Genomic DNA, 24,458 nt, shown 5'->3' with positions numbered 1-24,458 from the left:
TCAATGGCTTCTTCGGTGTACTTTTTAAAGGCAGTTTTAAAACAAACAAACAAACAAACAACACATCTTTAAACAGGCCTATTCAGTTAGCCTATTCTAGATTATTTTTTTTTAATTAAAAATACATGTAAAAATATACAAGTATTATAATCCATCCATCCATCCATCCATTTTCTTGACCGCTTATTCCTCACAAGGGTCGCGGGGGCTGCTGGCGCCTATCTCAGCTGGCTCTGGGCAGTAGGCAGGGTACACCCTGGACTGGTTGCCAACCAATCGCAGGGCACACAGAGACAAACAACCATCCACTCTCACACGCACAACTTGGGACAATTCGGAGAGACCAATTAACCTGCCTTGCATGTCTTTGGAATGTGGGAGGAGACCGGAGTACCCGGAGAAGACCCACCCAGGAAGGTCCGAGCCTGGACTCGAACCGGAGACCTCAGAACTGGGAAGCGGACGTGCTAACCACTCGACTACCGTGCCGCCCCGTATTATAATATAATCTAGAAATAAATAAATACACATTTATAATATCAATTTTATTGATTGATGACTAAAATCAATGATTTTTGGGTGTGGAAAAAATGTAAACTTTATATATATATATCTTTCTAATTGCCGTAAATTATAAGCGTATTTTCGCTATTCGCGGGTCGGCACGGCCAAAATAACGTTACACTTTCTTTAACTGAATCACTTCGTGAGTTCTAAATATTATGTACGTACTTCCTTGCTAAAGTTGCACCCAGTGAGTGGCACTGTACAGTGTGCGCACATCAGACGCAGCAGTGACGCCCACATTAGAGGAAAACCTCGCCCAGTTTGTATGTGTCCTTGCCTTTAAGTAACTCGGTTTCTTCGGGGAAGAAAAACGTCCATTAATACCCGAGTAAGTACAAGTTACTACTAAAATGCTGTAAGTCGAAGCGTGCAATTTTCTTCTGTGTTTATTGAGCAATGCATTTTTTCGCCGTGTTGTTTTTGAACAGGTCATGTTGCTCGCGTTCCTTCTGCTTCCATGTTTCCTCTCTGGTGAGTGAAAACTCAATTAAACACGAACCTTGGTATGGAAAGTCGTTGCAGCATTTATCTAATATATCCAGATTAATGGTAACCACTACTAGTGCCAGTTTTGCCTATTATTATGCAACTAGTACATTGCTATGCAGCACTAGTGACACCATTCGTACATATGTCATGTACTACTACTAGCCTGCTGGACTTTACAGTAACATGTAGTTGTCCCAGTATGTCAAAGTGGTCGTACTAGTGTGCAAAACTGTCATAAAGTAGTGAAATAGTGACACGGTCGTTCACCTAGTGTACCATAGTCATTCTACTAGTGCGCTGAAGTCTTACTAGTAAGGACAAAGTGTACACTAGTGGTCAGCTTTGAAAAAGCAAATTCTTCCAGTAGGCCTATGCACTATGGGTCCATAGACCCCATAAGATTCTCCTTGCTTGTAAGCTGCACAGTATTCATTTAATTTAACAAGATAACGACATTTCCCCTGCTGCGCTGAAGCAGCAAAAACAGATCTTCTGCTACTGCTCCAATTGTCCTATTTTGTTTTTGTTTGTTTGTTTGCTTGTTTGTTTTGCACTATTTGGTTGAGCTACAGAAAATTTAATATTATTTTATTCATACATTCCAAAGTTTCTAAGGTTATAAATCCATTATACTGTACTCCTATTCAGGCCAGGTTTTTAATGACGTGTTGATTGGAAAATTATGCTTTGGTCATCTTGTTTATGCTGACCGCCGGCTGAAATTAACAAATTAATGAAAATGAATTGCAATAAAAATGAAATATTTGCACATACACAGCTAAGATGGTAAAAAAAAAAAAAAAAAAAAAAGATGTCGCAAATGGCCTGAATAGAGAGAAGTGTTAATAGTGTATCCACAATTTTTATCTCCTCTTCTCTTTGTGTCCAATTCCAGGTTCTTTTGGCGCACAGTATGAAGTGTGCTACGGTAAAACCTTTCGCTTTCCCTTTGATTCTTCACCACCTGTATTCACTGGCAAGCTTTACTTCTCTCCGAGGAATGGTGAAAACAGGAAGCTAGTGTATGATGATGGCAAGGTGCGCTTCTCTTCATATCATAGATTCGCTTTGCATCCAAGAAAGCTACAACAACAACAAAAAGTTAGCTCAAAAGTAAAGTCTGTTGTGCTGTCAACCTTTTCAGGCAATAGACCCACGTTTCAAGGTTACTTCTCGAAGTCTTTCCCTGCCCCATGTGACAGAAAAAGACAATGGACGTTTCTCAGTTCCATCTGGTAGCATGTTTTTTGACCGCATTACACTGAAAGTTTTGGGTAAGATCATTTTACATTGATATGCTGACTGGTAAAAATGCAGTGTACACTAAATGTGCTATTTACGGGTGCTGATGTGGGGAAATTGGTTTGTTTTTGCATAGAGATGCCACAAGATGGCGGCAAAGCATTTAACTCAACTCAACTCAACTTTATTTATAAAGCGCTTTAACACCATGCTAATAACCTGTACCGGTACCCAATCATGAACCCATGTTACATAAAGGACTATATATTCAGTAAATAAATTATTATACATATGTAATATAATAATAAATCAAATTAATCCTCATAACAACACAGTGAATAACAGAGAATAATTTACAAAAAAAAACAACATAAAATTGAAAATTCACAAATGCTCAAAAAACTACTCTGAGGGCTTTGACTGTTTTGAAAAATAAAATAAAAAATAAAATAAAGACCACCACTTTTTAAACGGTCAATAAAGGTGAAATGTGTTTTTATGTCTATTATAAAGTAGATTAACATTTCTCTTTCTATCTGTTACTAGAATGTGCCAATGAGATGCATAGGTATTACCACGCAAAGTTTCGCGTCCATATTCCCAGTCAAGCAGAAATCCTGGAATTCTACACGACCAGCAACCCTTACCCGTCAATCCTGTGGAATCGAACTCACACCAGCGGCCCATCTAGGGGCAAGGTGGAGCAAAATTCCTGGGAAATAGCAGACCTTACTCAAGCTGACAGTGGCTACTACAACTTCCGGAAAAAAGACAACACTTTGTTGTCAAGGATAAAACTCACAGTAACAGGTGAGTGTTGGTAGGAAATAGGAAATAGATGTTAGGGAAAAAGGGCAGCACGATGGGTGAGTGGTTAGCACGTCCGCCTCCCAGTTCTGAAGACACGGGTCCGAGTCCAGGCTCCGGCCTTCCTGGGTGGAGTTTGCATGTTCTCCCCGTCCCTGCATGGGTCTTCTCCGGGTACTGCGGTCTCCTCCCACATTCCAAAGACATGCATGGCAGGTTAATTGGGGCGCTCCGAATTGTCCCTAGGTGTGCTTGTGAGTGTGGATGGTTGTTCGGCTGGCAACCAGTTCAGGGTGTACCCCGCCTACTGCCCAAAGCCAGCTCAGATAGGCTCCAGCATCCCCCACGACCCTTGTGAGGAATAAGCGGTCAAGAAAATGGATGGATGAATGTTAGGGAAAAATGGTACGTTCCAAAACATTAGGATAGGATAGGAGTAACAATCCCCTTTATCCCACACAGGCTACGACAATAACTATATCCCAAAGAAGGACTCATTCTTCAACATGGAATATCCTTTGAGTTTTACTCCGTGGGACATCACCTTCAAACCGAATATGGGCGATCCCATAACAGTGATGCGCGCTGGACGCTTGACCAATGAGGATCACTACTCACAAGGAGATTCACATTTTGAGGACAGACTTGATGTGGACAGTCAAAGCCTAGAAATAATTTCTGTGAAAGCAGAAGATTCCGGCATCTATGAGTTTCGGGACAAAGAAGGCTTCTTGGTGTTTGTGGCTAACGTGGAGGTAAAAGAAGGTGAGACATTTACCATTAAGAAATAATTCCATATATGGTAAGTACGCCTTATAACTCACTTGTCATCTCTCCTTTTACAGGGGAGACCCCTGTGTATGTTTATGTCATCTTTTTTGCCGCCATTGTTGCTGCGCTGACTATCTGCTGTTGCTGCATAAGAAAATGCTGTTGTAACAAGAGTGCTTCCAAAACTAGCGCACCTCAAACGACGCAAGCAGCAGCACCCGCTGTGCATTACCACGTATGTACACACCGAAATGATTTCTCAGAATCACATCTGGAATTATTTTAAAACAAACAAAAAAAATCATTCTTTGAATGGCAGGGCACAAATCAACCCACAGGAACAAGTTACTCTGCAGCGCCACCTCCTGGAACTTATTCATATCAGCCTGTGAATCCTGCCGTCCCAAGGCAACCTTCTCCAAAACCTGCCTCTGTCGGGCCACCTGTAATGTTTTATTTTTCATTTCCAACTCTCTATGTATTTTCTGCATTGTTACAGTTTGACATACAAGTCACAGTCATGGTTAAGACACAAATTCAACAAACTATGGATAACATAAACACACTTTAAAGGGAGGTCAATCCCAAATTATACTTTACAATATGTTGTATGACTCTCCATTGGTCTAAATACGGCAATCTGATTAATATTGCGTTTGTGGAATATGAATTAAGCAGCAAAATCCACTTGTTTAAAGCCATCTAGGGGCGGCCATTTTGCCACATGAAAATGACATCACAGTTGGTCAGGGCTCCGGTAACAATCAATCACGGCTCAGCTTCAGAAAGCAGCTGAGCTGTGATTGGTTGTTACCTGTGCCCTTAACAACTGTGATGGGATTTCACTAGTATGTATATATTACAGGATAGTCGATAGGCCAAGACTTTTAAAGTAGCAAGGCCGCCATATTACTACTCTCAAGAAACGTTTCTCGGCATACGAACCTATACATTTACAGCATCGAAATTGAAGAATATTTTTTGAGCCAGTACTTAGTAGAAAGAGTATGATTTATGATGTTTTAAATTTGTGAAACATAAACAAGAGGACGTCAGACATTTTACAACTTGCCTTAAATACATGCATAAATGTTATGCTTAATGATGTTTACAGGAGGAAATTTGTAAATATATATAGATTTTTTTTTTTTATTAAAGAAGTCTAATCTGTATGTATACGTACAGTTTATGCAGTAGTCTGCTCACGAGATGGGAGGAGTAAGATGGCCGCCCTGTGACTTTAATGGCTTGCACGGGCGTGTAATATGTACAGATCAACGTGAGATTTTCATCGAAAGCAAGTGGCCAAATGGCCGCCCCCTGCGATAGATTAAAACTGGTGGATTTTGATGCTCCTATATAAGAACATTTTGGGGTTGACTTCCCCTTTAAATAATAATGAATAACAACCTTATGGTCAAAATAGTTCATCCTTAATGCATCCTGGGAACTGAAGAATGACCAAAAAGTGTACAGTGATTTTTTTTTTTTCCTTCACAAGAACCGTTGACAGTTCGTTGAACGTGCATTAAGTATGCAAATCTCTGGTCTAGATTACTATTTGTATTTATTTTTTATTTGTTTCAGAGTATATACTGTAAAACTGTATCATCTTTAATCCAGCAGTGACTTAACACGCTGTTTTATTATCAGGCTTACAACAGAGTGGATATCCATCCAGATCCGAACCCGACACAGCTTGAGGTACACCCCCACAAAACATACAGTAATTTGTGTACAGTACTTGACTGTACAGTAGTTTTAATTTGAAGTCATGATGTTACAATTTTTCAGGCAGAGTGTCTTATAAAACTAATCTAATGGTGGCCCAATTTCTATTCCTTAGTTCTGTTTCTGTTTTCCCGCCTCCTCAGGGTGTTGTTTCCACTGGGCACGACGTGGCACCAGCTCCCACCGTGACATTTCATCTCCCCCCCTCGTACTCCGACCTGAAGTTTGAGCTCAAAGGCCTGCGCTTCCCCTCCGACCTTCCACTCACCTCCGACTCCACTTTTGCTAGTGTTTACACCTCCGATAAACTCAACCTCTAAGTGGCGCGCAACCGCCAGGACCGGCGACACTACAGGTGCAAATTGCAAGGTGCATGTTGGCAATGAGACAAAGAAAACGACGACGCCTTTGTTGCGACACACTGTCAGGTGATGCTTTAGCTGACATTTAGTTTGCTCAATGGAAACTTTTATAGACGGTGTGTGCAGTGGAGTTTTAACGGATTTTTTTTTTTTTTTTATTGGATCTGAGAAAAAAATATGCTGCTTTGAGAACAGTATTTGTGGATGTAGCTCAACTCAGTAGGTCATCATGTTCTATAGAGCATAAACTACTCGAAACAGCCATGTTTTTCAATAGCAATGGCACACAACTCACACAATTCTTCCAACTAGGAGAGGGTAATTTCGAGGCTAGAGTAACAGGAAGTAAAACATGCGCACAATTACTTCAAACCTCTTTATACTTAGTTAAACTCATTCCTTTCACAATTGACTGCTCTGTATTAAATGTAAGAGAGAAAGGGACAGAAAATCAGCACCATTAGCACATTTAGTGTAAATAATCCATTGTCTATGTCAGCCACTAGGGGGCTTCAAGTTCATCCATCCTTCTGTGAGTCCTCGCTTAAAATGCGTGTTTTCAAAAAGTGGAAGGAAGCCAGAGTACGAGGAGTAAACCTTGCAAAGCATACGAATTCCACACACGAAGACCGGAACTGAGATTTAAACCAAAAAGCTCTCAACTCTGAGGCATATATGCTGACCTCTCGAGCCACCGTTGCTGCCGCTTTGTATACATGCCGTGTCGATTGACTTTAAAATAAATAAATAAATATATATATATATATATATATATATATATATATATATATATTTTTTTTTTAAGTAAATTGACCTCAGCACTCGGGGAACACGCTGCACTCAGCTATACAAAAACATAATACCTTTAATTGGCGAAGTTTAGTTTTTACCTGCCTTTGGCATAAATTTGTATCATAGGCTACCTGTGCAATCTTCATTTTCCCTTGGAAAATTATACAATCTTATGGATGCTGTTATTGTTACTTTTCACATGTATAACAACTTAGGAAACTTTTTTTTTTAAGCTTATTTTGTCATTGTGGAACAAATGCAACACATGTATTTTAATAGTTTAAATGTTACAATGTTTCGAAGTCAAAATCCTCAGATGCATAGGACCAACGCTTATCAACCAAATCAACCACTACTTGTGCCTAATTTTACAACTAAACATTTTATATTAAGTCTGTCTCATTTCTAATAATTTTATGAACTGGAGAGCCTTTTAAAAGCCATCCCCTGCAGTTGAAAAGTGTAAAACACTCATTTAAAGCCTTGTGTGAACAGGAAATACCCAACCCTTTAGTTTAGGGTCAACATACTACCTCGCGTTTGGAAGCATTTGCCAGTTTTTAATAATTATTTTTTAAAATAACCAAAATTCAGATCAGGGTGCCTCATCTCTCGCAAATGTCACGGACACAACCATTCATGTTACATGTGCAGCTGTTTGTCTGTAAATGCACTCAAGATTGATATTTAGCTTGTGCAATTTGGTTTTGATTTGCTTGGGATTGTTTTATAAAAACATGTTTTGTGGCAAAACGTGTATCTAACAAGGTGTGCATTAAAGCTACTAACCGGTATTGTTGGTTTCTCTATCTGATGTCATCGATGGCATGTGAGGATAAATTCAAATTCTGATTGGTTAAAGCAGCAGTCTCATTGCTAATGGTTATATCAGCTGGCATGTTGATTATGAACGCTGTTACAAATGAGTACAATTTTTTTAGTTCTCGCTGCTGTTCTGTTTGAAGTACGATACTTTCTCTGCATTCTTCACTTGCCCCGTCCTTGACAAGCGTAGGAGGGAATCAAAACGGAACTGGAGAAGAAGTATGACTGAAGATGGTTGTAGTGAGCTAAGATAAACCTTCAGCTGACAGCAACAAGAAACCAAGCAGGTGCAGGAAACTGTCTACGGGCCCAAGGTCGACACCCACTCCGAGTAGTGTAATTGACTCTCACGCCATAAACAATACAGATTCTAATTCCTGATTAAAAATCCACTTTTATTGCCCATCAGATTTTTATCACACATACAAACAAAAACTGACAGTGGCACTCCACTTTCACCTTTGTCCAATGTTTCCTCGCTAGTTGCCTTTCCGCTTTTCAACCACCTTCACTCGGCCCTCCAGGCTCCTCAGGCGATGCTCGAGCGCACCGGTCTGATTCGAGCCGGAGGTCAGCAGGGTCAGTAGTATGTAACCCAGCACCAGACCTCCCAGGCGCACGGCCGTGGTGTCGGCGCTGGCGCTGCTGTCGCTGACGATCATGGCGAACAACCACAGCACCGCCGCCATTTTCACCAACCAGAAGACGTGCCGTAGCGCGTCGATCGCCAAGCGCAGGAGGATGGTCAGGACCCAGTAGCCGATGATTGCCAGGACCCCCCACTTGGCCACTGTGGTCACGCCTTCAGGGGTGAATCGGGGTAGCGTGAGGGTAGCTGTGGAGAGAAATTGTATCATTTGAACATTAAAATATAGGGCAATTAAAAAAAAAAAAAAAAAAAAAAAAAAGGTTATTTAAATAATGATTCAATTAAAAGAGAAGTCAATTCAGTGAAATCCACCTGCTTTAATCCATTTCATGGGACGGCCATTTTGTCACTTGCCGTCGACTCAAAATGACATCAGAGTTGCTTGTGGCAAAATGGCCGCCCCCTGAGATGGATAAAAACGGGTGGATTTTGCCCTTTACCTCATATTCCATAAACACAACATTAATCACAATGCCGTGTTTACACTTGTGGGGTTGCATAGAACATACTGTAAAGAAACTTTTTAAATATTTAAAACCAAACCGTTTTTAAAGAGTAAATGTACTGTGCTTATAAATTCTATGGTATGTAGGCTGTTTCCTCAATAGTTTTAAATGTACCACAAACTTTTTACACCAAGTACCACCTTAAAAAAAACAAATCCTGATAAGGCCAGCTTCAAAATAAATAATGGTACATTTTTATTTTGAAGTTGTTCCTGGCAATACATGATGGCATGGCAGCTGACTTGACTTGGCCGCCTGACTGGAAGTTGGATAGTTTAGTCCAGTTGAAGTTTAAATTGCCATCACAAACTATTGCCACAAACATTAACACAACATCATGCTGAAATCATGTTCAATCGCAAAGTAGATGCAAAAAGAAAACGTTTGTATATATGTATAATACAACTGTTGCCATCATTAGCGGCTAGCAGCTAGCGGCTAAACAAGTGACCCATAAAGGCTGGTGAGAGCCATCTGACTTCTTTTCAAAGCTGTGCTAAATCGCTACTGTAGTTCTTATGTTAGTTCGTTTCATAGTTCAAAATGGCACTTAATGTTTTTAGAGAAGAAAATAATTTGCTGATATGCAGTTTAAATTTAGGGGGAAAAAAATGTTGAATATCTAAAAATGAAAACCAACAATACGCTCTCATAGTTTCACTTTTTTTTTTTTTTTAAACCAATTAAAGAGGCCTTACCACCTACCATCAAACCCTGTGACCCTGAGGATCTCTGTGACGTACACGGCGATGACGTTGAGGCCGCTGGCAGCTCCTTCGGCCACCAAGTGGATCACCATTCCCAGAAACTGTTTTGGTTCAGAGAGGACTCGTTTTAGCTTGAGATTGTGACACTCAAACAAATACAAAATATTCTGATCCCATCCATCAACCAGGAGCCCTGATAGCCCAGGAGCCCAGAGTGGCTACTAGATAGCCACTCTCTTGATTAAACATGGACTGTGCTCTATCTGGAAGATAGTTTTGTCTGGCACTCGTCTTAATCAAACAGGAACTTTCCACCCAAACACACATGCAGTCTGATCAGTCCATCATTTTTAAGCAAGTCTCATATGTGAGCCCAAGGTGGAAAAAAGCTATTACATCTCATTAGATACCACAAGTGTACCTAATGTTGAGGCCGGCAAGAGACGGATGAACTGCATTTTATCAATGCATAAATGTGTTGTTGAATTGAGCCAAAAGTTTTGTGAGTGACAACAGCTGCCTCACTCTATTCCTGTAGCCTCCAAACACTCACGCAGTCTCACGCTCGCAAACACAGGTGCCGTCCATCAAGGTCAAGGTTAGTTCTGCAAGTTGCAGAGATCTGCAGCTGCTGCACGACACGCTGGCTCAACAAGTGGCTGTTCAGCGTGTCACAGTATGACTTAGGCATCTGGCACCTTGTGGCAGCGGGCGCTATATGCAAGTATCACTTGCCTCCTAAGTACGCATTTTCAAAATCAACCTTAAATGATGAATAGACTGTTCAGGAATTTTCAAAGTACAGTAGTAAACCTCCATGAGAAATAACATGCATTTCTTTCATTAGCGGTACCTTGAGACACAACTTGAATTTGTTCCTAATACACGCGTGCAAGTCACTTGTAACTCAAATCACTTTTCTCCACTGAAATGAATGGAAAGGCTACTAATCTGTTCCATCTTTGCAAAAACAACAACAAAACTAAATGTAACATGACCCACGCAATTAAATCCCATGGCCAATACTAGATTATTTTTTTTTATTTAAATATTACATTGGACGAAGAACAATGTTCAGTTTGACAGTAAACAAGTAGGAGTGGCAATAAACAGTTTCAAGTGTCTGAAGAATTGTTCACTTAATTCAATAGTCACGATAGCCATCTGCAATTTAGAGGAAGTTTCATGATAATGTCCTTGCCCTATTGATGGAAAAATTCACAGCTTCCTCAAAAACTGAAGAGCTTTGAACATGACCCGAATATAACTGTAATCTGTGTCCTGTCCGTGAATAAAATCTTACCATCTCAAGAATCCATCACATCACTAATGTGGGATACAAGGAGTCAAATACAAAAATAAAAATACTTAAGTTTCTAAATTAATATACAGTCGTAAATATTTCCACACGGTCACCTTTTAACTCACTATGAAATCTTAGTGGAAATGACTACACTTTGCAACCTTATAGTAAGAGAATTGTGGCGATGTGATTATCTCTAAGAAATGATGAAGTCAAAGTTTGGGAGAGGATTATTAAGGTCACATGTGGGGGGAAAAGTGTGACTATAGTCAGCAGTCTGAGAATGAGTCAGCTCAGTCTAAGCCACAGATAACGGAAAAGCGACTAGGAGACGAACAAAACAATGAAATGTAGTTTGACGTACAAATAAAAAGGAATCATTTCATACAGAATAGCGAGAACATGGCTCAATCAATACGGATGCACATTTTGCGGTTAAATAAACTTACTCCAATTACATAATCTCTAACGCTTCATATCTTAAGAACTCGAGTCAAACTTCACCTTTTAAAAGGCAACAAATTGATCATTATTTTCCTCACCGACTCGATGCAAGTCCTAACTGGACACGTAATCTCAGAGAACCTGCAAGATTAAAGTTCTATTCCGGTTTGAGATCAAACTATTTCTGTGTACCTGTCTGCATTAACAGATGAGAAGAGCAGCAGCAGACACGCAATGCGATACAACTCACATGTAAACTAATGCTTTAGTCACTAATATGCACCAATTGGAGAAGGTTCAGTAAACTGCACATCTAATAAGAAGATCAAATCCAGAAACTGTCACAAAAGATCAAATGATCATGCTAAGATTTTCTCATGCGCATGATACTGTGAGGCGTTTTCTATTTGAACTTTTTCTTTGCTTTAGAATTAGCCATACGTGGGTGCTCTACACCACTATAATAATATAAAACACTTGAGACGCTTGCATATTGTGCAGGTGTACCCCATGTACCACTGCAACCCCCTGAAATTGGTTGCATAAAATGTATTGTTAATTTTTAAATTATCATAACAATCTTATTCATCTCTTTTTACAGTTAGGGATCATTTATTGTAAATAATAAATGTTCTATTTTATTTTATATCATTTTATTTATTTATATTATATATTATTTATATGTTATTATATCATTTATATTAATTTATTTATTGTAAATAAACAATTGTAATATGTATTACATTTTGATATACATTTTACATTTGTACACACTTCGCATTTTCACTTAAATCAAATGGTTTGACAATTTACTTTGCAAAAAGATTAAAAATATACAAGGAAAAAAAATCTCTCAAAATGTATTTTATTATATAAATCAGTGAATTCACTGATTGTAAATAAAATGAAAACAAAACAAAAAAACCCCACATATACTTAACTTTTTATTTTAGGGCTGAAACTAGCAATTATTTAAACAAATGATTAATCTGATGATTATTTTCTCGATTAATCCAATTTTTAAAAATAAAGTTTTAATTTGCATCACCATATTCAAAAACAGGATTTCAAAGTCTCGGTGCAGAAAATGTGCAAATATTTAATAAGATTCAGTTACTGGTTTAACATGTAACATGTCAGAAAATAGTCAAAAATATTGATGATTGCTTTCCAAAGTGAATGACGTTTGCAAATGTCTCATTTTGATTCAACATGAGATAAACGAGTCTGCTTGCATGAAAAAGACAATACAAATTGGACAATATTTACTGTTGAGAGGCTGAAATTCAGAAGATTTGGACAATTTTACTAAACAAGGTCTCAAATTGATTGGGCCATTCCGAATTTTTTTTTTTTATTACCGTAATTTGATAATGGATTCATTGTCGATCGCGTAATCATTGCACTTTTAATTTATTATATTGGGGGGGGGGATGATAAATTCATCGTAATAGCGTCAACAAAGTTGATGAATGAATTAATGTAAACATGGTAACTAGAAGCTATTTTTCATATTTACATTCACACTTTAACCTCATTTACGAATAAACTGGCTCATTTAACCATGATAAAAATCAAATGTAGCCGCTGGGCACAAAAGTTTGCCCACCCCTGCATAAAAACATGAACATAACCAAGCACCCTTGGGTCCCTAAAGGCAAGATATAAATGTAAGTTATTCATTATTAATCCTTTTGGGATGAACAGAGCATGTCATGCTGTGCCAAAAAATAAAAAATAAAAAATGAAGCCAGGACTAAACATCCCAGGGCATTTCTTTTCTTACCATGGCCACTGAATAGACGTTCTCCTGACCAAGCAGTGACTTGAGAAACAAGAGTGCACTCTGGGAGAGATGGAGTGAGTGGGTGAAGAAGAGTTGGAGATGATGAAGAAGAGATGAGGTGGTGAGATTAACAAGCAAACAGGAGGGTGAGAGAACATCGAATTGCATGGGAGACATGACGGGGTGGAAAAAGGTCCAATTAGTGAGCAGTTAAGCTTTGATCAAACAAGCGGTACATCAGAGCCGGCCCGAGGTATAAACAAATATTTCTTGTGCTATTGTTTTTTAAACTGTTTCATTTAAAAAAGTATAACAATTTGAAATTTTGGTAGGTACACATTTTAGCAAGAAATAAAATTGATGTGCATGATCTGCTGTCTTGGCCACATAAAATTATGCGGGTGACCTGATTTGATCCGAAGGCCCACAGTTTGACACCAATGGCTAAGATCAGTCCAGTGGCCCACCAGGCTTTCGTTGTCACCATTTATCACTTGTATTTCAAGTTATGCTCGCAAGAGAAAGCAAAAAATAAATAAAAAAATATTCATTCAGGTCTTTCGTAAGTCAAGGTACGACTGTACAAATCTTATTTTCCTTTATTTGTGCGCACTGTGAATAATCAATTATTGTTGGCAGAAATAGTGCGCCCCAAACTTACATTTTGTTAGGGCCCCACGAAGGGCCGGCTCTGGGGCACATGAATGGCGTTAGAAAAGAATAGTTAGTTCAACACAAAGAGGAATAACACACACCGAGTTCATATTCATCTTCGTTTGATCATGTTACCTCTGTAACTGATCGGATGGCGCCGATTCCCACGATTGACTCAACGTATCGGTGGAGCTCCTGGCCGGTTCCGCGGAGCAAGCTGAGGAGGTTGACCGTCGACTGGCTCTCCTTCCCGGGCGCCGAGGACTTCTCCTCGGCTCCAGCATGGAGCACAGCTAACGCCAGCAGCAGCAACAGCAAACAAGACGGCCGCAAGAAGTGGACCACGGCGCGCGCACAAAAACTCATCGTTGGGGGGGATTGTAGAACAGTACAATTATAATAAAGCCGTAAAATGAAATACCGCAGAACCGGTTGAGCGGGGACGCCTCAACTCAAAAAGCAATGAACGCAGTTATACGACTTTGATTCTTAAATTAAACCGTGTTAAAGAGGCGAATGCGACCGAGTATTTAATTATAAACTTTGGCAACGTTGCAAATGCTCGCAACGTCTAAGCGCCTGGTTATATTTGGTGTATCAGTTGAAAAGCTTCGCTGCAGTAATGTTTCCAAAAGTCTTGGCGAAAACGATGGAGGAAGGAAAAAAATCCCGTAGCTTTAAGCTAACCACGAGTCTTCCAAATCTTATTTGAGCTCGGAGCCATAAACAAAGTCACGTCTGGCGGCCTTTTATCTCCACACTCACATTACATTAGGATTAGGTTGCTCAAATATGAAGCAAATATGGTTGTTGTAGATGCTGAAGCAATATATTCCAATCCACGTCGCGTTTGACGTCTGCACTCTGCAACCACACAAGAAAAAAAAAAAAAAAGACAAAAAAAAGACGTGTGGCTCCTTGAAAAGAGGCAAAGGGATTGGCGCAGGGGTGCATTCTGGGACTTGTAGTGAGTGTTGCCCACTGTTTTTCGGGGGATGCGTGATATTGTCAGTGGGTAAAATTTAACGGTAACTTCCATTTTCAAAAGTAGCTAAGTTTATTGCCAGGTGCTATTGGGAGAAATAAATAATTACTATGTGAAATCCATTATCACAAGTGCTTAGTTTGCATCAATGTTTCTAATCTTAACCACAGTAGTGGTTACAAGAGTTTCCTTGTAAAGCATTTCATAGAGAGAAAAGCTCAACTTTCAGTTTAATAACCAGCGACAACAGTCACTTGAGGAAAATTTCAGTACAGTTTCAGCAGTTTTCAAAAAGAAAAAACAAGAAACAGCAACAATGTATACACACACAAACATTACACATTAACTTCAACGTGAGGAACCATAGGAATGTTACTCGTGTTTTTTTTGTGAGAGTGTGTGCCATACACGCACACAAATTCAGTCAGTAAAAACAGAACGACAAAGCACTCAATAGTTGAGTTCAGTTTGTAGCTGCACATTTACTGTACTCTGGAGCCACATTGACCACAAAAGAGGAGAGAGAAGGCGCTGTGGCCAGCCTTGCTCCCGGCACCATCTGCACTATCCCGCTTGTCCTCATCCCGCCTTCTTTTTCAAGAGTTGGCTCGCAGGCCTCGCCTAGCCGATGTAAATGCGATGGAAGTCGTTGGCTCCGAATGCGGCGTTGCACTTGGGGCATTTCCGCTGGCGTGTGTCGTAGCGCGTCTTGACACACTCGAAGCAGAAGACGTGGAAGCACTTTGTCAGGACGGCGTCCTTTACCCGCGAGTTGCAACAGGGACACGTGAGGCGAGCCTGGAGGGGAGCGTGAGTGAGACGGGGAGAGTGAAGGGGGGATGTTTTGTCCTCAGATGAATGGACTTAATGAGTGGACAGGAATATCTAGGACAGCATGCGATAGGACTGTGTACTGAGTGAAGGCAGTAAGACTAAACTGAAAAAGATCCTGCCAAAAACATTTGCCAAATCATTTAATTTGCAGATATTTGTCATGACACCAACTCACCTTATACTCACTAATTTCCTCATTTAAGATTTCATCTCCGTTGCTAATTTTCTCAGCCGGTTTCTTGGCCTTCTCAATTTTTCTCCTCAGTTTGGAGATGTCCTCCTGAAATGACAATCACAACAATTTTAAGACATGCATTAAAGAGGTATTGTGCTGGTTCAACATTCTCCGTAGATAAAAGCAAGGTTGGCTGACTTAAGCAAAAGAAAAAAAAAAGTGAGTCATCAAAAACTCTCCCTTAAAAATTTTATCACTGTCAATATTAATCCTTTAAAGCAAAAGTCAAATAAAAAAAATTACAATAATGTTGTTTGTACCCCAACTAGTCTAAACATGGCATTCTGATTAATATTGTGTTTGTAGAATATGAGTTTAAAGCAGCAAAACACAACCAATTTTATCCATCTGACGGGGCAGCCATTTTGCCACTTGCTGTCGACTCAAAATGACAGCTGCTCAGGGCCCAGGAAACGACCAATCAAGTCTCACCTGTTTTCTGAAGCTGAGCCTTGTTTGGATGTTAACTGAGCAACTATTATGTCATTTTCAGTCGACAACAAAATGTCAAAATGGACGCCACCTGGTTTAAGAGATTAGAATTTTCAAGGAAAACCCTAAAAAGAAAAAAAGAAAAAAAGATTTCCAATCTCTCTCATCCAGCATCAGCACCATACACCGGAGAGTCATCCAGTAAAATGCCATTTTCGAAGACCAGTGTGGAAGACAGACTCGTGTTCATTCCGTCTTGAAAGGGTGACGATGTGGCACAGATGCCTCGTGTCAACGTGTGCGCTTACCTGTGCTCGCCGGGAGTTAAACGACTCCTTCTCCCTGGAAATGCTATTCTCGACGACCTCCTCTCGGACCACGATGAGCCTCTGCTGAACCTGCTCCAGCTGAATTCGCACCTCCTCTGACAACAACGTTGACTCTTGGGCCTGGAGGACGAGAAATTCACCTACTGAGCTTTCAGGGACTTATTTTTTAACCACTAACTACCCTTGAGCTGTTTTGCAACATGATTCTTAAGGTTTAATACACAATAATGGCAGCGGTCCAGGTAATTGAGTAAACCCAGTGGATTACCATAGTTAGAAAACCGTGAGTTTCATTTCAGAATATAATAACACTGCAATCCAATATGCCACTAGCTAACAAAGATACATAACAATATTGTATATCAACCTACTGTATTAAAAAATAAATAAATAAATCAACATATGACTTTGACTGGCTGTTTATTTACTACCTTGCGTTTGTTCATGTCCAGCGCTTGCGTCCGCAGTGTTAACTCTCTCTCAGCAGTGCTGATGGTGCCCTGCAGGAGGCGCTCCTTCTCCTCAAGCTTTCTCACCACTTGTAGCTGGGCATCCACCTAACAATTGCACCAAAAATAAAAATAAAAATAAATGATTAATGGCCTTGTATTATTCCAAAGTCACAGTGGAAACTCACCTGTGTTTTTAAAGTGAGCAGTTGATCTGACAGCTCCTCCTTCTCCTCTTTCAGTAGCTTGTGGATCTGGTTGGACTTGATGCGCTCGCTCATCAGCTTGAAGTTGGCGTCGTCCTTTTCGCGGAGCTGCTGCATCAGGCGAATGTTCTGCTCCTGCATATCCTCGAAGGCCTGTCCGGTCACGTCCATCTCGCTCAGCAAGGCGTCCTCCTCCTGCGGGAGAGGGTGTTAGCCAGGTGAAAGACAAAGGTGTCAAATTCAAGTCCTTGCATGCTCACACACCTGCTTTGCTGTCGACAGTTTTTTGTTGAGGCTGTCGATCTGCTCCTCCACAGAGCGAATCTTTCTTAAGGCCTCCTCGTCAGCCATTTTTTTGCCCTCCCGCCTCTCGCGCTCCTCCAGCTCCCTCAGTCTCTGACGTAGCTCCTCCGACTGGAAACAGCAACAAAGTACCACATAACACCTCCACGCCATTGACCACATAACACCTGAAAACCTTGAGCACCGTGAGTCTGTTGTGTATGGAGGACCAAAACGGCCAAAATTCAAAATAAATAAATGATTAAATAAATAAATGACTAAAAGTGAAAATAAGTGTCTATAAAAAGAATATAATCGAAAAATATCTAAAAAAAAATATATATATATAAATGGGAATATGTCTACTTATTTATATAATAAATAAATGGAAACTTGTGACTTGAGTTGCTAGACAACGTTGAGGTGAGAGCGTCCATTGCAAGCCAGCGAGACTTCCTTGTTCACCGAGCTGCTCACTCGACCAATGACAGGCAGTTTGCAACCCAAGACATGCTTAGGACCGCCCCCTCATTTGAATAACATTTCTACTTGGCAGTATGGACCAAAACTGTAAAAGTTAAAAATAAATAAATCACTTAATAAATACATGACTAAACAAATAATTACATAAATAAATAAATGATTAAAAGTGAAACTAAAAATGGATATATATAAAACAAAAATAATTGAAAAATTAAATACCAATGTATTTAGGTATATTTTTTTTTGTTCTTTTAATTTCCATTTATATATTTTTTTTTTTATATAATTTTCGAATTATATTTTCTTACATCTGTTTTTATTTTTACTTTTAGTCATTTATTTATGTAGTCATTTATTTATTTTGACTTTTGGCAGTTTTGGTCCTCCATAGTAGTGCATGGTTGATCACCTCTGACTTGGCTTTCTTCTCCGCTGCCATCAGCTGGACTTTGTCCCTCTGCTCCTTCGGTGCTGATCGATACATGTCTAAAAGCAGCTTCATCTCCCTCTGGGACTCCTGAGCTTTCCTGTACGGGCAATATAAAGTGATAGTACCACAACTATTATGTAATATATTCTTGACTTGATTGACGGGGGGAAAAAAAGCATGTAAGAAAAATGCAACTCACTTGAGCTCTACTCTGACTATCTTCAACTGCTCCAGCTCTTTCCGCTTCGGCCCTCCAGCTGAAAGACGTTCCCCGGATGACTCCTCAGGTTGGTTGCAGCTCCCCAGTTTGTCCTTCTCTTCCTTTATCCCACTGCTGGTCGCGCTACTGCGGGTTGGCCTCTCTCGCTCCTTTTCCCTCTCGCGGTCTTTCTCCTCTTTCTTAATGATGATTTCTTTGTCTTTCTTTTCCTCCTTCTCTTTCTTCTCCTCTTTCTCCTCCTCCTTGACTGTTACTTCTGGTTCGACTCCTGGCTCGGTTTTTACAGTGGTAACTTGAGAAAAAGATAATCACACAATTGACATTCTGAACACCATGGAAGGCATACAGTTTGGAAATTAACAAAAATGTTTTGGGCATAATCATAAAATGGCCACAAGAAAGTACCATTACCTTCAAATAACACCGCTATAGTCACCGATACACTCACCCATCTTTACAAAAAAATTAGAGCTGTCAAATGATTAAACGTTTTAATAAGATTAATCACATTTTGATTAATCCTGTTTAAAATCACTTAATTAAAAAGGCTTTTTAATCAACATTTTTAACCGATATTTCAAGCTGATCGTTTGCAGTAAGAGAAAATATTTGGGTATTTTTTTAAATTACTTTTTCTTTTAATATTAAATACCATATATAAAGAATTGAGAGCTTTGTTTAAAAATTGTAACAAAAATTGCAGGGAGCTTCCATGGTCATCAGCCTGTCATAAGCTAAATTAAAAACTAAGCAAGTAAATAGTTCCCTTAAGTTGTCTAGTGTTAATAAAGTTTTCCAAAATTTGTACATATTTTTTATTATTATTACGAATTATTAAAAGTGGGGGGGGGGGGGTCCCATTGCCAGCATCTTTTTTTTTTTTTTTTAATAAAGTTGAAATTTAAATAAATCAGTAAATGAAAAGTTCCCTATATCTCACTGAGTGACAAATGCATGCGAATGTAGCTAATTTGGAGTTTCCATCGGGGTTTGTAAAAGGTTTCAAAAGATCTTTGTAGAATGTGAAAAATGGTCTGAATAGGTTCAAATTGTCTTTGCGAGACAAGTAAAAACTGTCTCCGAACATCTTACAAATGCTGAAAACCCTAAATTTGCTACTTTCGCAAGCATTCACCGCTCAGTGAGATACCAGCTTTACTGGCCTCCAGATATGTAAAAAGGCCGATGCCGATATTTATCAAAATACCAATCGGCACAGATATTTAGCCTGTCCGATAATCAGTCTATCCCTAGTTACCAGTGCTGTTTGGCGTAGAAGAATCATTGTCTGCAGGTTCCGCCTTGACCACCAACTCCCCTACGGCAGCTGCTGTCGTAGGGGACGTCATTGTCTCTTCCTTCACGTCTATCTCAGTGCTCGACTGAGTTTGCAGGATGGCGCTCCCCTTTGAAATGCGAATCTACAAAGACAACATGAAATACTTTATTTCAGCACCTTGTTGTGCAACATTCCGCCTCACAAGTTATCCAATTCTTAACAATGAGTTCCGTTTCGCAACACCTGGTTGAGTTCAGCTTGTGTCTCTCTCAGTCTCAGCTTGTATTTCACAACTTCGCCCTTCATCTGCTGGTTATGAGTTTGCAGGGTGCTGATCAGGTGCCGCATCTCTCTGTTGATTGGGCCTGATGGAGTAAGCAACGTGCACTTTACATATTTGCTAGTCTTTGCGAACACTGATGAGGATAATCAGTTTGGGGTTCCAAAAATCATTTGAATCCTCACCTGCCTGCTCGTTGGCGGCAAGAGTTTGTTCAAATTCAATACGAAGCATCTCGTACTCCTTCCTGACTTGAGCCAGCGTATCTTCCAGTTGAAACACTTCGGTACGAACCTTCCTCTGCAGAGTCACCTCGTCGTTCTGTACATAATAATGGCGTTAGCGAGCCAGCTCTCACTTTGTACGGATGCACACACTCAACGAGCTGACCTCCATGTGCTCCAGTTGTCGGAGGCGTGCCGTCCTAGTTGTGTTGAGGCGGGCGCGTGTCTCGTCTAACTGAGCCTTGAGGATCAGAGACTCGTTGTACAGCACGGAAAATTGTGACTGCAGACAGCGGTACTCGGAAGTATCCTTCACCAAGCCCTCTGCTCGACTCAGCAGCTCAGCCTGAGTGGAAAGAGTCCACATTCAGAAAACAAGATTTTATAAAATGGTGTGAAATTTAATGTGGTGAAGCTTTCTGTTAGTATAAACATGGCACATGAGACAGACCTTCATGTTGTTGTTTTCCTGCAGCACATTCTGCAGGTCCTGTTGGAGCTTCTGGAGCTCAATGAGGCGATTGTCTGCTAGCTCCTGGTTTTCCTCCAGTTCACTGTTCATTTCCTCAAACTGCAAGAGAACATTGTCACCAAACCCACAAAAAAAACAACTGCACTAACGAAAATATTCTTAACCTATGTCATTCCCACCTTTCTTTTGTTGATAGTGATGGTCCCACATACACTACTGGCCTCCCCACACACTTTATAACCTTTGCTGTTCACCTAGAGTCCATGAGAGTTAATTTGATTTTTAACAGTAAACAGATTGCATTGCCCCCCAAAAATATGCCTTACCCTCTCTAGTATCTCACTCATGTGAGCATTGAGGCGATTTTCCCGTCGACGGATCTTCTCCATATCCCACTGAAGCTCTTCGCTCAAATCCTGCAGCTCGCTGACACGTTGGTCTGCCTTGTTTGCTGCGCGGCCAAGAGATCGGGACTAGACAGAAGAGGAGGAAGAGAGGTGCCGATATGAATGAGGGCTGTGAAATAATATTTCTACACAGGACAAAAAGTCACTTTATACGAAGAAGCACTAGCGCCTTACAGCAAAGGAAGGGAGAAACAAAACAAAAAAAGTAACAGAAAAATGTTATTTGTATTTTTTTAAATTGTCACAACTAATTTGGCCTTATTTTTTTCTTCATGTCGTTATCATCTAATCAGGGAAAAAAAAAAACACAGGCAAATGTTTCATATGGCAACACAAGTGAATATGTCCACAAAAAGGGAGTTTTGTCTCACAAGCAATACATTTATACTATCATATAATGCCTACCTCACTGGTCATGTGACTGTGTTTCTGCTTTAGGTTCTCCGACAGCTGTTGAAGACGCTCATTTTCACTGGTCAGCAGCATATTTAATTTGGTAGCTACATGGCACGAACTCCCAGCTAAGAAATAACAGCCGCCAAGTGAGAAATTTAATGTAAAGCACCCTAGCAAGTCACTAAAACATGAGGTCATTAATCTACTCAGGTTCATTCATAATTATCTTAACGATCTGTAACTCACCAACTCCAGAGTCCATATCTGCCTTAAGCTGGTCTACTGTGCTCTTCAGACACTTGTAGATCTCCACAATGCGAGTGGCCTGCATATGGCTAGACTGCACCCTCTCCTGGAGCTCGGCTTCCATCTCCTCACTGGTGCTGCTGGCCAAGGTGGCCAGGAAAGAGTTGGATGTCTCACCCTGGTGGCCTGTGTGACAACAGTGGAGCGTATCATGATATTTTCTCATTGAATTAAATTCAAATGTCAATTTCAAACTCCAGGTTCATAAAAATGCCACAGTTGGGGGTCTATGTACAGTATACAGTGTAAAAATATTTCTTCAAGAACTATATGATTAGTGAACATGTCTGATAAATGGAGATGTCATTCCCAAAAGTCCACAGCTAACTTCCTTCAGTGAATTTTAGTCAAACACACAATGTTGTATAAAAACACTTTCATTAAATTCATTCTACATTTCCTTTCCAATACCTCTGTCCTTGGCCCTCTCCTGATTGGAGTCTCCATCCGGTTCAGGGGTTTCCGGCTTCAGGTTCCTTCCCTCTCCCGTTGGAGACTTCTCTGGTTCGCTTGGCGATTGGTCATACAGTCTGATGAACAGCTTAATATTTTCATCAAGCTGAAAGCAAAGGACAACGACAGCTTGACATTTTACTGACATCTTTTATGGTGCTCAAGTGGGTCTTGTTTCTTGGCGCTAAGTGTTCACCTGGTTCCAGTATCTATTGAGGATAAGCAGGCTTGCATCATCTGTAGCCTGGCGGGTCTCTAGTCTCTCGATTCGTTCTCGCAATTCATCTTCAATCCCCTGCAAACCCAAAAAGAAATTCTCCAGGTAAATACAAACAAACAAACAAAAACTGACTGTGTTCATAATAATCTACTAATGCCCTAATCACCACAAAGAGATTTTTACATAGTTACTATGTAACTCACTCATATGAAACATAGTTTTGGAACACTCCTCCGGGACATTAATTATTTAATCACATCTTATAATTACAATGTGTTGTATCAAAATCAGCTGATTCACCTACCATCATAAATATTGATGCACCAGCTGCTAAATTGCTTTTCTAGGGACCATCGGTTGTTCACTACTTTTAAAGGCTTGTTGTAGGATACATTGAGGGCTTACACAAAAAAATTGCTGTATAGTGTGCTAGATAACAGTGGATAGAGTGTTTCCCAACTCTGACACAAATTCTGGTTTATACAAAAACTAACAAAACACACCTGTCTTTGATCTAAAGATTCTCCCAGCTTCCGGTTCTTAGCTTGGAGAGCTTTGATATCTTGTTCTTCCTGAAACACAAGTGATAGACCATTACTAATGAACACCCACACAAATATAATGTCCTTCAAATTATGTACAACGAAGAAAGAGAAAATAAACAGTCTGACCGAGTTAGAAACTCCTCCCAGTTTGATGACCGTCTCCACGGCTGTGCTCCCACCAGCAGCTGCAGCACTGACACCGGGACCTCCGTCCTCTCTCCGCTTCTCTGGGTGCACACCAGAAGTTGACGAAGGGCCGCTGGGGTCTGCAGGACGCTTCTGCGCAGACATCCTGAGACACTTGTAACAACAAGACACGTAGTGGTAATGGTTCTTCTACTGTGTGGTTCCTCAGCTACTAGGCAATAAATAAGTGTTCGAAGGTGGCTACCGGGCGTCATTATGTGGACCCAAACAAAACTGAACGACACAAAGTAGAAATAATAAAAAGTTCATTCTGTATCTAACTGCCACATTAGCATCAGGCTATGGTGCTAATTTCAGCCACATGCTAATAGAAGAGCAAACATGCCGACAAAACACTAACGGTTTTTTTTTCCCTCAAACTAAATTTTCGACATCATGTTAAACTCGACCCGAGTTGGCTGTAAAAAAGTCTTACCACTTTTTGACGAAGGCGCTTAATAAAAATGTGAAATTAAGTTTAGCAAATGTTGATACTGCGGCTTCTTTACTCTCGGAAACGGAAGCTGCAGTGAACTAGCAATATGCAACTGCAAGTGCAAGTGCGCCATCTCGTGCCACGGAGCGATTAACATGTTTATTGTTCAGATTGGGAACTTCACATTACTTCTCCAGTCACCGGAGAAATAACACTGGAGTCCAGTGTTTTTACGTTACAAAACCCACCATCATTCAAAAATGTTGCAATCAATTACACATACTGAAATAATAATTATTTGTGGTGGCAGTAGAAGAGTATTAGGATAGATGCTAGCGACTACTGGCAAATAAATAATGATTTTATCAGGAGTTGTGTTGGGAATCACTGCCAAACTGTAGCACTGCACTATTTTAAGATCACAGAATATCCCCAAATAGAAGCATATTTTTCCGAGATCCCTTTATAAATATTGGGACGAGTACTGAGTATCAGCTCTGGCACAAAGAGCAACAATTTCATGAAATTAAGACTTGCAAAACGCTGACAAAAGTTAAACTACATTTATAGAGTCAACATGCCATCAAATTAGAGATACGATCGTTTTGTTTGTGTTTCTCTGTGTCTTGAGTCAAACAATGATCTGCCCTTTTCACCTTAGTGCTACTGCTTATATAAAAGCAACTCATGGATCCTAACTGAACAGTGATCAGTAATACTTAAGGGTATAGTTC

General features: G+C 40.1%; 3 protein-coding genes across 4 annotated transcripts; 1 reads left to right on the top strand and 2 right to left on the bottom strand.

Annotated features, from left to right (window-relative positions):
- Positions 1 to 777: 777 nt before the first annotated feature.
- On the top strand, positions 778 to 7,555 carry LOC144026364 (uncharacterized). Its single transcript, XM_077533008.1, has 10 exons — positions 778 to 895; positions 996 to 1,038; positions 1,952 to 2,094; positions 2,201 to 2,330; positions 2,845 to 3,108; positions 3,568 to 3,870; positions 3,951 to 4,111; positions 4,196 to 4,321; positions 5,530 to 5,580; positions 5,751 to 7,555. Exons 2-10 carry the CDS (start codon positions 999 to 1,001, stop codon positions 5,925 to 5,927), a joined length of 1,395 nt encoding a protein of 464 aa, XP_077389134.1. The 5' UTR covers positions 778 to 895; positions 996 to 998; the 3' UTR covers positions 5,928 to 7,555.
- A 405-nt stretch (positions 7,556 to 7,960) lies between these two features.
- LOC144026366 (voltage-gated monoatomic cation channel TMEM109) lies at positions 7,961 to 14,595 on the bottom strand. Of its 2 annotated transcripts, XM_077533010.1 has the most exons (4): positions 13,771 to 14,595; positions 12,982 to 13,041; positions 9,447 to 9,549; positions 7,961 to 8,421 (listed from the first exon to the last, which is right to left on the bottom strand). In XM_077533010.1, the coding sequence occupies exons 1-4, from the start codon at positions 13,999 to 14,001 to the stop codon at positions 8,066 to 8,068; spliced, it is 750 nt and encodes a 249-aa protein (XP_077389136.1). In that variant the 5' UTR covers positions 14,002 to 14,595; the 3' UTR covers positions 7,961 to 8,065. The 2 variants fall into 2 exon arrangements, with proteins under 2 accessions (XP_077389136.1, XP_077389137.1); XM_077533011.1 differs by lacking the exon at positions 12,982 to 13,041 and having other exon boundaries at positions 13,771 to 14,590.
- Positions 14,596 to 14,833: 238 nt separating this feature from the next.
- On the bottom strand, positions 14,834 to 23,874 carry rnf20 (ring finger protein 20, E3 ubiquitin protein ligase). Its single transcript, XM_077533006.1, has 22 exons — positions 23,725 to 23,874; positions 23,229 to 23,402; positions 23,061 to 23,129; positions 22,534 to 22,632; positions 22,296 to 22,443; positions 21,825 to 22,010; positions 21,588 to 21,703; positions 21,102 to 21,248; positions 20,955 to 21,029; positions 20,755 to 20,874; positions 20,470 to 20,649; positions 20,265 to 20,400; positions 20,043 to 20,164; positions 19,779 to 19,941; positions 18,500 to 18,812; positions 18,280 to 18,397; positions 17,370 to 17,519; positions 17,088 to 17,300; positions 16,882 to 17,007; positions 16,430 to 16,570; positions 15,630 to 15,734; positions 14,834 to 15,418 (listed from the first exon to the last, which is right to left on the bottom strand). The coding sequence occupies exons 2-22, from the start codon at positions 23,391 to 23,393 to the stop codon at positions 15,242 to 15,244; spliced, it is 3,069 nt and encodes a 1,022-aa protein (XP_077389132.1). The 5' UTR covers positions 23,394 to 23,402; positions 23,725 to 23,874; the 3' UTR covers positions 14,834 to 15,241.
- Positions 23,875 to 24,458: the final 584 nt, after the last annotated feature.

The sequence above is a fragment of the Festucalex cinctus genome, chromosome 9 (genome assembly GCF_051991245.1).
Source record: "Festucalex cinctus isolate MCC-2025b chromosome 9, RoL_Fcin_1.0, whole genome shotgun sequence".
Classification (NCBI taxonomy): domain Eukaryota; kingdom Metazoa; phylum Chordata; class Actinopteri; order Syngnathiformes; family Syngnathidae; genus Festucalex; species Festucalex cinctus.
This window is presented reverse-complemented; position numbering and strand designations above follow the sequence as displayed.

What these genes read in the sequence shown, in the direction of transcription:
- LOC144026364 (XM_077533008.1), top strand. Translation starts at nt 999, where the DNA reads ATGTTGCTCGCGTTCCTTCTGCTTCCATGTTTCCTCTCTG. An exon ending in GATAAAACTCACAGTAACAG is followed by an intron (nt 3,109 to 3,567) that starts GTGAGTGTTGGT and finishes TATCCCACACAG; the next exon opens with GCTACGACAATAACTATATC. An exon ending in CTGCCTCTGTCGGGCCACCT is followed by an intron (nt 4,322 to 5,529) that starts GTAATGTTTTAT and finishes TTTTATTATCAG; the next exon opens with GCTTACAACAGAGTGGATAT.
- rnf20 (XM_077533006.1), bottom strand. Translation starts at nt 23,393, where the DNA reads ATGTCTGCGCAGAAGCGTCCTGCAGACCCCAGCGGCCCTTCGTCAACT. An exon ending in TGGGAGGAGTTTCTAACTCG is followed by an intron (nt 23,130 to 23,228) that starts GTCAGACTGTTT and finishes CTTGTGTTTCAG; the next exon opens with GAAGAACAAGATATCAAAGC. An exon ending in TGCCGCCAACGAGCAGGCAG is followed by an intron (nt 20,165 to 20,264) that starts GTGAGGATTCAA and finishes TTACTCCATCAG; the next exon opens with GCCCAATCAACAGAGAGATG.
- LOC144026366 (XM_077533010.1), bottom strand. Translation starts at nt 14,001, where the DNA reads ATGAGTTTTTGTGCGCGCGCCGTGGTCCACTTCTTGCGGCCGTCTTGT. An exon ending in CCATCCGATCAGTTACAGAG is followed by an intron (nt 13,042 to 13,770) that starts GTAACATGATCA and finishes CATCTCTCCCAG; the next exon opens with AGTGCACTCTTGTTTCTCAA. An exon ending in CAGGGTCACAGGGTTTGATG is followed by an intron (nt 8,422 to 9,446) that starts GTAGGTGGTAAG and finishes TTCTCTCCACAG; the next exon opens with CTACCCTCACGCTACCCCGA.